Source organism: Camelus ferus, chromosome 16 (genome assembly GCF_009834535.1).
Source record: "Camelus ferus isolate YT-003-E chromosome 16, BCGSAC_Cfer_1.0, whole genome shotgun sequence".
NCBI lineage: Eukaryota > Metazoa > Chordata > Mammalia > Artiodactyla > Camelidae > Camelus > Camelus ferus.
This window is the reverse complement of record NC_045711.1, coordinates 2,553,300-2,566,277: the sequence shown is the minus strand read 5'-3', so window position 1 is coordinate 2,566,277 and position 12,978 is coordinate 2,553,300. Positions and strand designations below refer to the sequence as shown.

General features: G+C 37.0%; 1 protein-coding gene across 10 annotated transcripts in view; it reads right to left on the bottom strand.

The window, feature by feature from the left end:
• ACACA (acetyl-CoA carboxylase alpha) overlaps positions 1-12,978 on the bottom strand; it is a 256,134-nt gene that overhangs the window by 192,761 nt on the left and 50,395 nt on the right. For 7 of the 10 annotated variants that reach the window (XM_014559143.2, XM_014559162.2, XM_014559180.2 and 4 more), the window contains 2 exons: positions 9,719-9,765; positions 6,853-7,105 (listed from right to left, as the gene is read on the bottom strand). In XM_014559143.2, the coding sequence (XP_014414629.1) occupies positions 6,853-7,105; positions 9,719-9,765 (300 nt within the window). Of the gene's footprint in view, positions 1-6,852; positions 7,106-9,718; positions 9,766-10,392; positions 10,480-12,978 lie in introns of those variants that run through there. The other 3 variants (XM_032498300.1, XM_032498301.1, XM_014559155.2) reach the window with 2 other exon arrangements.

The following is a 12,978-nucleotide window of genomic DNA, read 5'->3' as shown; positions in this document are numbered from 1 at the left end:
GAGTCTGGCATATAATAAAGCATTTGATAATGTTCCTGATCATTACTATTGTTTTTCTAATTAGTCACTGAAAAAAACATGACTGCTAGTTCTTACAGATAATGTGAAAAAGAAGACAGGATGTAGCAGCAACAGATCAGCTCCCTCTCACTTTTCTTATTCCCTTTGACTTCTCTCTTGATCAAATCAATGGGAGTGGACACTGAAAGCCACTCCCAGATTCTCACCTTATCACCTTATTTCCTGTGAATGAAGGTATGTATAGCTCCATATGAATTTTCTATGTGGTATCTAGGAGCTGATTCCCAATTCAGAATATTACCTGGTGTCACTGGGGAAACAGTGACAGATTATTTCTAATTAAATAGAATTAAAATAGCTTCCAGAGGTGAGGGTATAGCTCAAAGTGGTACAGCACATGCTTAGCATGCCCAAGGTCCTGGGTTCAATCCCCAGTATCTCCTCTAAAATAAATAAATAAATAAATAAATAAATAAATAAATAAACAAACAAACAAACAAACAAACAAACCTAATTACCTCCCTCCCCCCATAAAAAATTAAACAAAAATTAAAAATAAACAAACAAATAAATAAATAAATAAATAAAATAGCTTCAAAACTCTCTAGTTAGATTCTTCTGAAGAGTCAAACATGTTGTAGGCAATCTCATATGAGAATTCTGAATTTTCTAAGATATTGGTAAAGTACTTTCCTTTCTAGACCATAAAGGAGATAGGACTATAACTCACCCTCTTCAAGGAGCCCTTCCTGAGTGAACTTAATCACTCTCTCCTACCAAAGCAGCAGTTACTGTCTTAAACCTCAGCTACAGACTATTTTATGCTGGATTTACATGTATTCCAGATATTCTCAAAGTCATTAACCAAACATGCCTGCTAAGTATAAAATGTTAGCCATTCGATATTTTGAGCATATATTTTAGAAGTTTAAGAAAAAACTGAGATGGAGTTTCAAACACTATAACATGTATTATTGGATTAAAAAAAAGCTTTAAGGAAATCACACTACCTTAAGAGGTAAAAGATCCAACTGTGGAGCTAAGCTGTTTCCAAATGGATTTCAACCAGGAGCTCAGCATACTAGTTAACAGATTGTAATCTTTGTTTAGCTGATAGTGTGATAATGTGGGATAATCTGGATTTGCACAGCATAGTAAGTATGCAGAACAACATGACCTCAAGTGGCATCCCATAATGAGCAGAGAAAAAGTCAGTATCCATACAACTAGATGGCTCTATGATATGCCACTAATTCATACATTAGGAATCAAAATTAAGATGCCTACATTCAGTCTTTAACAGTCTTTCTCCTCAAATGTTCAATTAAATATTACAGTGAGGTTCAGAAATATATCAACCTAGCTGATATACAGGTCACATACCCTAGCTGATCTTCCCTAAAAATAAAAAGCCAAAGCACAGTTATCTACAATGAGACCTGTATATTCCCACCAAGCTATAACTACTTTCTTAGGGTATAATTTTCAAATGTTGGGGTCATAAAGCTTAGAGAGTGATTCATCCAATCTTCTCACTGGTAGTCTAGAAAATATATGATGCAAGTCATCACCAAGTCTGGAAAAGTCTATTTTCTTTTTCTGTCTATCTGTCCATCAATCCACTAGACTTCTCATGTAGCACCTAAACCTGAGCCTGAAATTCAAGAGAAAAGCCCACTCCCATCCTGTACTATGGCAATTACTTCACTTGGTTTGAGGTGATCTCCAGTTAGCATCTCTTGAGAACGTACTTGCCTCTTTGGTCTGTATCACCTGTGAATGTTCAAGTTATTCCATTCTGAGAGCTGATCCTAAATTCAGCGGGTCTCTATTTAACTTTGAGTTCAAGGAGTGAAAGGGGGTATTGGAACCAGTATCATCATTTTCACAGAAGAGGAAAATGAGTCCAAAGAAGGAACATGAATTGTCCGTGCTCACATACTTAATTGGTGGCAGATGTCAGAACAGATTTCTTTCTAATATATAAAATGAATTTGGATCAATTTAAATTATCCACAAGGATACCACATCCCCAAGTGACTTAAGAAATAAATCGACGGAAAACCTTTGTTCTATTTTGGAACATCAGCTATCTGAGAAGCAAATAGGAACTGGCACTGTCTCCTTCCCAGGCTGCTGATCACACTTTAATCCATGGTTCCTCCACGAGCTACGGGCATGAGTTTTGCAGCAATAGGGCATGCAAAGAAATTCTCAGGCACTCATACCACCGACCTCATATACTTTGCAGTAAGAGCCATCAGCTTTGGGAATGATTTGGCAACTATAAACCGCCTTGTAATATCTGCTGAGTTTCTTACAATGGTATTTATTTCACCATTGCCAAACTCACAATTTCCTAATCCAATGAATGGGTCATCTGTTTCACTTGACCTCAAATTGGACAAATTTCTCAAGGCGCTATGAGGCTTTAAGAATTTAGAGCTCACCCAGTCTTTCTCAAAAGGGGAACTATGACACTGTAACAACAATTCTCAGTTGGTTGTGTGTGATTATCCAGTACACTGCAGAAGGCTTAGAGTTTTCGGTCCCCTGTCCTCTAAAAGCAAGTAATCCCACCAGTCACAACCCTCACACATTTCCAAATGACCACAAAGAGGAAGATACCACCACTAGTAGCCTTCAGGTCAACCATTAAGTGAACTATTAAGTAAGAAAAAAATGTTTACATAAAGACAAAGACCTGACCTCTTTCTCCCTGCCACTAAATACTGACCTCTATTCCTGTTTTTTCAACCCAGAGATTAGATATAATACTTTATTACTAAATCCTTAAAACCACCTTCATCTGAACTAGTTATATAATTAAAACACTTGTATGGCCAGGGAAGTAGAGTAGAAAAGTTACTGAAATGGAATCAGGGCCTCTAACTTTGAAATCCAGTTTCCTAGCTGTTCACCCTCAGGTAAATTACTTTCCCTCTTCAGGCCTCAATTTTGTGATCTATTTAAGTAAAAGGCATTAGGCTAAATTATCTCTCTGGCTCACTGCAGTTCTAGGAACCTGTGAAGTAAAACATAATTAACTTGCTTAACTCTACTTTCAACCTCCACATAGCAAACAGGGGACCACCGACACTCGCTACATCTTTCAGAAGCAAGGACACCAAACCCTCAGGGATAACCGTAAGGCAGGACATTTGCATTCAGCCAGATTCACTACAGGATTTTGTTCGTTTGTTTATTTCCATTTTTAATGAACTATTTTTAGAGTGGTTTTGGGTTCACGGAAATATTGAATGGAAATTACCGAGTTCCCATGTACTCCCCACCCCTACACATGCACAGCCTCCCTGTCAACAATCTGCACTAAAGTGGCACATCTGTCACAACTGAGTAACCTACATTAATGCATCATTATTTGGCCATACTGCCCAAGGCAAGCTACAGATTTAATGCAATCCCTATCAAATTATCCAGGACATTTTTCACAAAACTAGAACAAATCATCCTAAAATTTATATGGACCCACAAAAGACCCAGAATTGCCAAAGCAATCCTGAAGAAAAAGAATGAAGCTGGAGAAATAACCCTCCCAGACTTCACACAATACTACAGAGCTACAGTAATCAAAACAGTGTCGTATTGGCATAAAAACAGACAGATGGATCAATGGAACAGAATAGAGAGCCCAGAAATTAACCCACAGACCTATGGTCAATTAATCTTTGACAAAGGAGGCAGGAATATACAATGGAGAAAAGACATTCAGCAAGTGGTGCTGGGAAAACTGGACAGCATCATGTGAATCAATGAAGTTAGAACACTCCCTCACACAATACACAAGAATAAACTCAAAATGGCTTAAAGACTTAAATATAAGACAAGACATGATAAACCTCCTAGAAGAAAACAGGCAAAACATTCTCTGAGATAAATTTTAGCAATGTTCTTCTAGGGTAGTCCACCTAGGCAATAAAAATAAAAGCAAAAATAAACAAATGGACCTAATAAACTCATAAGCCTTTGTACAGCAAAGGAAACCATAAGTAAAACAAAACAACAACCTACAGAATGGGAGAAAATACTTGCAAAGGATGTGACTGACAAAGGTCTAATTTCCACAATATACAAACAGCTCATACAACTTAATAACAAAAAACCAACTGAATCCAAAAATGGGCAGAAGACCTAAACAAGCAATTCTCCAATGAAGACATACAAATGGCCAATAAAAAATGAAAAGGTTCATAGCAGCAGTATTCACAATAGCCAAGACATGGAAGCAACGTAAATGTCCATCGACAGATGACTGGATAAAGAAGTTGTGGTGTATATATATACAATGGAATACTACTCCACCATAAAAAAAGAATAAAATAATGCCATTTGCAGCAATATAGAAGGACCTGGAGAACATCATTCTGAGTGAAGTAAGAGAAAAAAAAAATACCATGTTATCCCTCATATAAGGAATCCAAAAAAAAAAAAAAAAAAAACAGGACACTAATGAACTCATTTACAAAACAGAAACAAACTCGCAGACATAGTAAACAATTTTATGGTTACCAGGGGAAAGGAGGTAGGAAGGGATAAATCTGGGAGTTTGAGATTTGCAAAGGTCAAACACTATATATAAAAATAAGTAAAAAACAAATTTCTTCTGCCAGCACAGGGAACTATATTCAATATCTTGTAATAACCTGTAATGAAAAAGAATATGAAAACGAATATATGTATATATATGTATGACTGCGACATTAAGCTGTACACCAGAAATGACACATTATAACTGACTATACTTCAATTAAAAAAAAAAAAACCAAACCACATCATTATCACCCGAAGTCCACAGTTTACATTAGTGTTCACTCTTGGTGCTGTACTTTCTATGGGATTTGACAAATCTCTAAATGACATTCATTTATCCACCAAGATGGTATCACACAGAATAGTTTCACAGCTCTATATAACCCGCTGTGCTCCACCTTTAGCTTTTCCGTCCCCTCAAACCCCTGGCAACCACTGATCTTTCTACTGTCTCCAGAGTTTTGTGTTTCTCAGAATGTCATATAGCTGGAATCATACAGTATGTAGTCTTTTTAGCTTTGCTTTTTTCAGTTAGTAATATGCATTTAAGGTTCTTCCATGTCTTTTGATGGCCTGATAATTCATTTCTTTTTAGTGCTGAATAAACTCCATTGTTCGGATGCATCACAGTTTACTTATCCATTCACCTACTGAAGGGCATCTTGGTTGCTTCCAAAGTATTGGTTCCTTTTTTACAACCTCTATCTCTTTATTTATATTCTCATTTTTTTCATACAATCATTTTTCTAGTTTCCTTTACTTCTTTCTCTATGGTTTCCTTTAGCTCTTGAAACATATTTAAGACAGATGACTTAACATCTTTGACTAGTATTTCCAATGTCCAGGCTTCCTCAGGAATGTTTTCTGTCAAACTCTTTTTTTCTGTGACTGTGCCACATTTTCCTGTTTCTTTGTGTTTTGTAAGTTTCCTGAGAACTGGACATTTTGAGCATTACGTAACTTTGGAAGTTTAATTCTCTCACTCCTCAGGGATTGCTTGTCGTTGTTGAGAGTTGCTGCTGAGTCCTCTTGTGACTTTTCCAACCTATTCTGCAAAGTGTGTATTCCTCGTGTGTGGTCACTGAAGTTTCTGTTCCTTTATCTCTGCAGTCAGTCAGTGACCTGACAAAGATTTCCTTAAGTGTCTGGCTCCCCAAATGGGGGACAGCATGTCTCTTTAAATCTCCTGGAAGCCACTTCAGCCCAGGGCACCAACCTCTATGCTGGCCCCTCCATGATCAGAACCCACAATCCCAACGCTCAGAGCACAAGGTCCTTACTGCCCACCCAGGTCCCAGCAAGTTGCCCCACAAACACGAGCAGCTGTCACTGCTGCCTACACAAGACCCCGCATAGGATTTTACTACAGAATCTATATCTTAAGTGCATAAAAAGGAGTTGAATTATTTTATGATCCATGAATAATAGAAGCACCAAGATAATAACAGCAACAATAGCCACCCTAATTGATGTTTATCTAGGCTAAACCTATAATCTCAAGCCTGGGTGTATATTAGAATCACTCAAATAGCTTACATAAAAAAAAAAAAAAAAAAAAAAAAAAAAAAAAAAAAGCTCCAGCTCCAAGCCAAGACAGTATGAAATGAATCAGAATCTCTGGGGATGGGGCTCATTTCTTAAGGCTCCCCAGGTGATTCAGACGTACAGTGAAAACCAAGAATCACTAATCCAGACCCTTTAATCCAAGAAATGCGAAGCAAATGATCAGAGGTTCACAAACATCAATAAAAAAGAATAATCCAGTGTTACTACTTGCTGACATTCTCAATTACATGTAGAGAATTGTGTTTCTAGAGGAAAAGAGGCGAACTCTACAACAACCCTTTGTTCCTCAATCACGACTGGCCCTGCCAGAAACAGACTATAACTTCCTAACATGATAAAGCAGTTCAAAGAAAGATGACTACAAACTTGCCCATCCCTGCAACAGTCCTATCCATCATCAGGACAATTACAGCAACGTCAGTCAAAGTAGGACAGAGACAAATTCCTCAACCTAACTCTCACTCACTGGGTCTCACTAGCAATGTAGGAAGAACAGGAAAAAGTTGAGAGAAACATTTAGGAAAAGACACTTTCAAAACCTGCACTCCAGGCAAAACAGGTCATTTCCCACTTACTCATCCAAGCTTTAAGGCCAGTGATACAGGAAAAGGTGAAACAATCTTGGCTCAGATTATTCTTGCTCTTTTTAAAACAAGATGAGTGAAACCAATAGGACAGGTTAAGTAAGTGAAACATTCACCTTCTCGGACTTACCTCATGTGTAAGGCCAAGCCATCCTGCAGGCTAGAGATCCCCAAGTCAGAGAGTGTATCTGAGCTGACAGAGGCTGGTGACAGAGAGCCCTCCTTCTCCTCCAGTAGCTCCAGCTTCACTAGGTTGCTAATCTCATCCTCTGAGTTGTCTTCAGACACAGAACCAATTATGAATCGGGAGTGCTGGTTCAGCTCCAGAGGTTTGGCCAAGGGAGACGGTTCATCCATTATTCCTTCAAAACGAGCTCTCAGAGCTAGGGAGGAAATGAGAAGTGAGAAAAACATGTTATGGATAATAACCTACATCTGAGGATAGCCACAGGTTATACCTAACACACCACAGCTGGCACTTGGAAGCAAGGCAGAGTTTGAGAACTAGTTTACTTGGATATTCTTTCTCAAGGATTTTGTTTTTTAAAAGAGAAGAAAATCCAGATCATGGGAACTATGCCTAAAAAGTTAAAGCCAGTTTCCTTTTCCTCAAAGAACACGGTCTCTAAAAACTATGAGCCATTCCCAATCTCTATCAATATGGTGACGTTCAACAGATAATAACGATCAATGGAGAAATCTTTGCCGTGGGTGAAAGCTGCCTGTTCTGATACTGTAATTTCAGTTGTTAATATTGGGGAGAATACAGGGTAAGGAACTTGGTGCTTAAAGTACCCAGCTATCATCTGATTCCAAACACTACACTGTGAGAGGCTATCAATTTTACACAAGCAAATATATGTATATATACACACATAAAATATATTTACACGTGTATATACATATACAAAACAAATGAAATGTGCATATACATATACTACACACACAGATGTACATAGTCTGCTTTAAAGCAAATTCCAAATGAGTATTTTTTTAATTGATTGGCCCCCATGATTTTTTCTTAAATTATATCTGTTAAAAATTCACCCCAAAATGTCTATTTTTGGCTCTAATGTGCTGACTGCTGACATTGATAGGGAGAAATTGTATCTACTATCAAATTTTAAATCTATAATTAAAATAATGGAGGTATTATCTCAATTAAGGACCAGTTTCCTAGCTATAGGGCCTTACTAGTCAGGATCAGATGTTGCCAACCACTAGTAAACAAATCAACAAAGACCAAAGCATAGTTCAGAGTTCCCAACAACAATAAGAACCAAAGCTAAATGAAACAATATTTATTCTGTCATTCCAAAAATCCTACTTAAAGAAGTCAAAACAATATACCAAATCGGTATTAAACAGCTTGTAGCCTGACCAACAATTTTAATTCAGAGGGATGATTCCCAGTCCTGATGCTGAGGTGCTCTAAGAGAAGGTATATCAACAAATAAAAAACTTATTATTAATAATTTTACATGCTGTAAACCACTTTGATGTATATAGAAATAGGTAAAGAGCAGTGTTCTTTGACACTGGATTAACAAAATGTCAATTTTAAATGTTTGAGCATCATCACTAAATATACCAAAAATCACACATGCACCATTGTTTTTGCATAATCTGTGAATCAGACCTTACTGTTTTACGAAAACAAAATGGTATCTGTAAATGCTGGAGCAGTGATTCTCAAAGTGTGGTTGCCAGGCTAGCAGCCACAGCTGCAGCCACCGCATCACCTGGGAACTACTAAAAGTACAAATTGTTAGCCCTACCACAGACTAGCTAACTGTATCAGAACCTACAGGGTAGGACACCGTCATCTATATTTTAACAAGTCCTAAAGTTTGAAAACCACTACACTAGAAGAAGGAAACAGTAATAACAAATTGCCAGGAATGCTAAAAAAGAAAATAAAAATAAAAAAAAATACCTACAGACATTTCCTAAAAGTGAGTTGGAGATTACTTAAGCTAACTTTCATTTTTAAAACCAGAATCAAATATAAAAGTATCATGCAACAGGAAAAACCTGATGTCTAAGTTCACTATCCATTTCTCCCTTGCAATATTAGGTTTCTTTAAAAAAAATTTTCTAATGTCTCCAAATTTTATAACGAGGTTCATTTGAAGAACTTTCAAAGAAAACAAAATCATTTAAAAAGAGGAAAAAAAAAAAAGGAAAGAAGGAAAAAAGGGAGAGAAGGAGGGAGGGAAAAGTTCTAGCAGACTGACCACTTTGAAGACCATCAAAAGGTAGAGCAGCAAAAAGGCTGCCTCTTTCACATTTTAGAGCAGTGAATAATCAAGTTTAAAAATAACAGATTAAAAAAAAAAGTTCCAAATTCTATCTTAACTAACACAGAATATAAAATAGCTGCCTTCTTCATAAAAGAACTAAGTAAGGCACTCAGGGACAGATTCTAGCTTACAGTCTGACCAAAATTAAATAACCACAACAAAAAAACTCCTTGAGAAAGGAGCAATTCTCAGATTCTGGGGGAGAAGAAAAAGGAAGTTTTAACGAATAAATGAAAGGCTCCACGAGGTCGACTTCAAATTGTTCTTTCCTAGCTAAGAAGAACATGAAGACAGCCTTCCCTAAAGGGTTGCAGAGAGTGAAAGCAGCTCCATGTCAAAAGTTTAGGAGCCTGCCCACCACCTGGCAGCTCTACTGTGTGCCATTCCCAGGCACAAGCCTACAAACCGCAGGAGAGAGAGGTCAAGTGTGGAAAATCACTGAGTAGCTGTCCAGACACTCTGGAGGCTACTCCATGGCCCATACCATTCCCACTGATTCCAGTTCCGAATCGCAGAGGGAAGGTGGTGGAATACTACCACAGACAGACACACCCAACTTCAGGGTATTCCCCCTCAATCTGCCTTATTCTTTTGGGGAAGGTGCCTTTGAAACATAAAAGTCTACAGTTTATCATTATAGCACATGAACATAAAATTTTTATCACACTGTAAAGAGCGTGATTTGTGACTGACCTCTTATAATTCTTATCGTCTGAGCAGATATCCACCTCCAAAAAGAACTAAAGAGAGAAAGAGAGAAATGTGAAGTATTATGCTCTTTTTTTAAGAAACCCAAATTTTATCAGTTCCTGGTTTTTCTCACCATAGTGTGAAACTAATTATACTCAAAATATCATTTTTCTAGTCAAACATACCATTTAACTTGAAGTATAAAGTTCAGTTGTTTAACTATTACTTGTTTTAATCTGTAAATCAAAAGACTTTGTTATTACAAAGACTTTATTATTCATGAAAGCATTAAACAACGACCCAAGCTTACCATTTTACAAGGTGCATTTTCCAATTGCATACTTTGATGCACACACTCTAACCTTATGATTTCCAATATTTCATCAAAAAAGGAGGCAATGGGGAGAAGAGAACCACCAGGTTCTCTACAACTCAGTCAGGCTCTGATTATGTTTCCAAATGGTTATACCCACCCACAAGGGTTGGGAGCCAGGGAGAGGACAAATCTCTCATTATTAAAGTCCCTAAACTCTAAGGGACCAAGGAATCTCTTAGCTACTTTCCAAATCCTGGGTTTCCTTATGTGCTCAGCAATTTTAATGTACTCAGAGTAGAAATTCTCTATTTTGGCTATGTGTAACAATCACCTGTGGAGCTTTTTAAAAAACATATCTAACCTCCATCCCAGATCTTCTGAATCAGAATCCATCTCCTAGAGACCCAGAAGTCTGAATATTAAGTTCGACAATTGATTGAACCTCTCATAAATCCAGGCTTGAAAACCATTGGTCTAGGGTGGAGAAGAAAACAGAAGGGAAGAATCTCTTTACACAGATAGGGAAATCCAGAATTTCTAAGAGAGGACCCCAAGTGACAAGCAATAGGGCTGGACACAGTGCAGGTATGCCAACTGGCAAATTAGGATTTGCCCAACTGTACACTCTGAACTAGTATTATTCCCTTCAACTGTGGTAGTGAAGGGAGTGAGACGAGGAAGGAAAAAGTAAGTAGTCTGGATGGGATGTAACCAAAGATGCCAGTGGAGCTGGAGTTAAAACCTAGGACCAAAGATCACACTCTGACTCTGCCAAGTATTGGCAGCACAACCTTGAACAAGTCACTTAATGTCACTGTAAAACTAAAAAGAGTCACTTCATCTGTAAAACTAAAAAGAGGTCATATATATCTCATGGGACTGCTGGGAGGTCTGAGAATACATAAAAGAGTTTTGTAAACTATGATGCGCTAGACCAGTGTTTTTCAAACTATGGGTTACCAACAAGCAGAATATTAAGAAATCAATTCAGTGGGTTACAACCAACATATTAAAAGATAAATAGAGAATATTCTAATTTCATTCTTTAATATATAGTTGTCCAGTTTTCCCATCACCATTTATTGAAGAGACTGTCTTTTCTTTATTGTATATTCTTGCCTCCTTTGTCATAGATTAACTGACCATAAGTGTGTGGGGTTTATTTCTGGGCTTTCTCTTCTGTACCATTGATCTATGTGTCTGTTTTTGTGCCAGTACCATACTGTCTTGATTACTATAACTTCATAGTATAATCTGAAGTTAGGGAGTGTTTTTATCCAGCTATGTTTTTCTTTAAGATTGCCTTGGCTACTCAGGGTCTCTTGTGCTTCCATACAAATTTTAAAATTATCCATTCTAGTTCTATGAAAAATGTCATTGGTATTTTGATAGGGATTGCACCAAACCTGCAGAGTCCCTTGGGTAGTACAATCATTTTGGAAATATTCATTCTTCCAATCCAAGAACACAGTATATATATCTTTCTTCCTGTTTGTGTCATCTTCAATTTCTTTCATCAGTGTCTTATAGTTTTCAAGTACAGGTCTTTTACCTCCATAGGTAGGTTTATTCCTAGGTATTTTATTCTTTTTGATGCAATTTCTCTCTCTGATATTTTGTTGTTAGTGTATAGAAATGCAACAGACTTCTATATGTTAATTTTGTATCCTGCAACTTTACTGAATTCAGAATAATTGACTAATAGTTTTCTGGTGGCATCTCTAACATTCTGTAATACCACATACAAAAATAAAAGATTTAAATGTAAGACCAGATACTATAAAACTCCTAAAGGAAAACATAGGCAGAACACTCTTTGACATAAATTGCAGTGATGTTTTCTAGGATCTGTCTCCTAAAGCAAAAGAAATAAAAGCAAAAGTAAACAAATGGGACCTAACTAAACTTAAAAGCTTTTTGCACAGCAAAGGAAATCATCAACAAAATGAAAAGACAACCTACTGTATGAAAGAAAATATTTGTAAATGATATGACCAATAAGGGGTTAATATCCAACATACATAAACAGCTAATACAATTCAACATCAAAAAAACAAACAACCCACTTAAAAGATGGGCAGAAGAACTGAATAGACATTTTTCCAAAGAGGAAATGCAGATAGCCAATAGGCACATGAAAAGATACTCAACATCCATTGCTAATCATCAGGGAAATGCAAATCAAAACCACTATGAGATATATACCACACACCTGTCAGAAAGGCTATTATCAAGAACATAAATAACAAATGTTGGAGAAAAGGAACCCCCTCATACACTGTTGGTGGGAATATAAATTGGTGCAGCCACTGTGGAAAACAGTATGGACAGTTTCTAAAAAACTAAAAACAGAACTACCATATGACCCAGCAATGCCACTCCTAGGTACATACCTGAAAAAAACAAAAACATTAATTTGAAAAGATACATGTACCCAATGTTCACAGCCACATTATTTACAATTACCAAGGTATGGAAGCAATGTCCATCAACAGATGAGTGGATAAAGAAGATATACATACACATACACATACACATACACACACACACACACACACACACACACACACACACACACACACACACACAATGGAATACTACTCGGCCATAAAGAAGGAATGAAATTTTGCCATTTGCAGCAACATGGATGGATCTGGAGGGCATTATGCTAAGTTGAAGTCAGTCAGACAGGGCAAGACAAATACCATATGATATTACTTATATGTGGAATCTAAAAAAATATAACAAGCTAGTAAATAAAATAAAAAAGAAGCAGACACAGATACAGAGAACAAACTAGTGGTTACCAGTGGAGAGAGGAAGGAGGGTGGGGCAATTTAGGGGTAGGAGTGGAAAAAAGGGTTATTATGGGATTACATGAAATCATGTGTGTGAAACTTTTGAAAATTGTAAAGCACTACAGCATTTAAAGTATCGTTCATTCAAC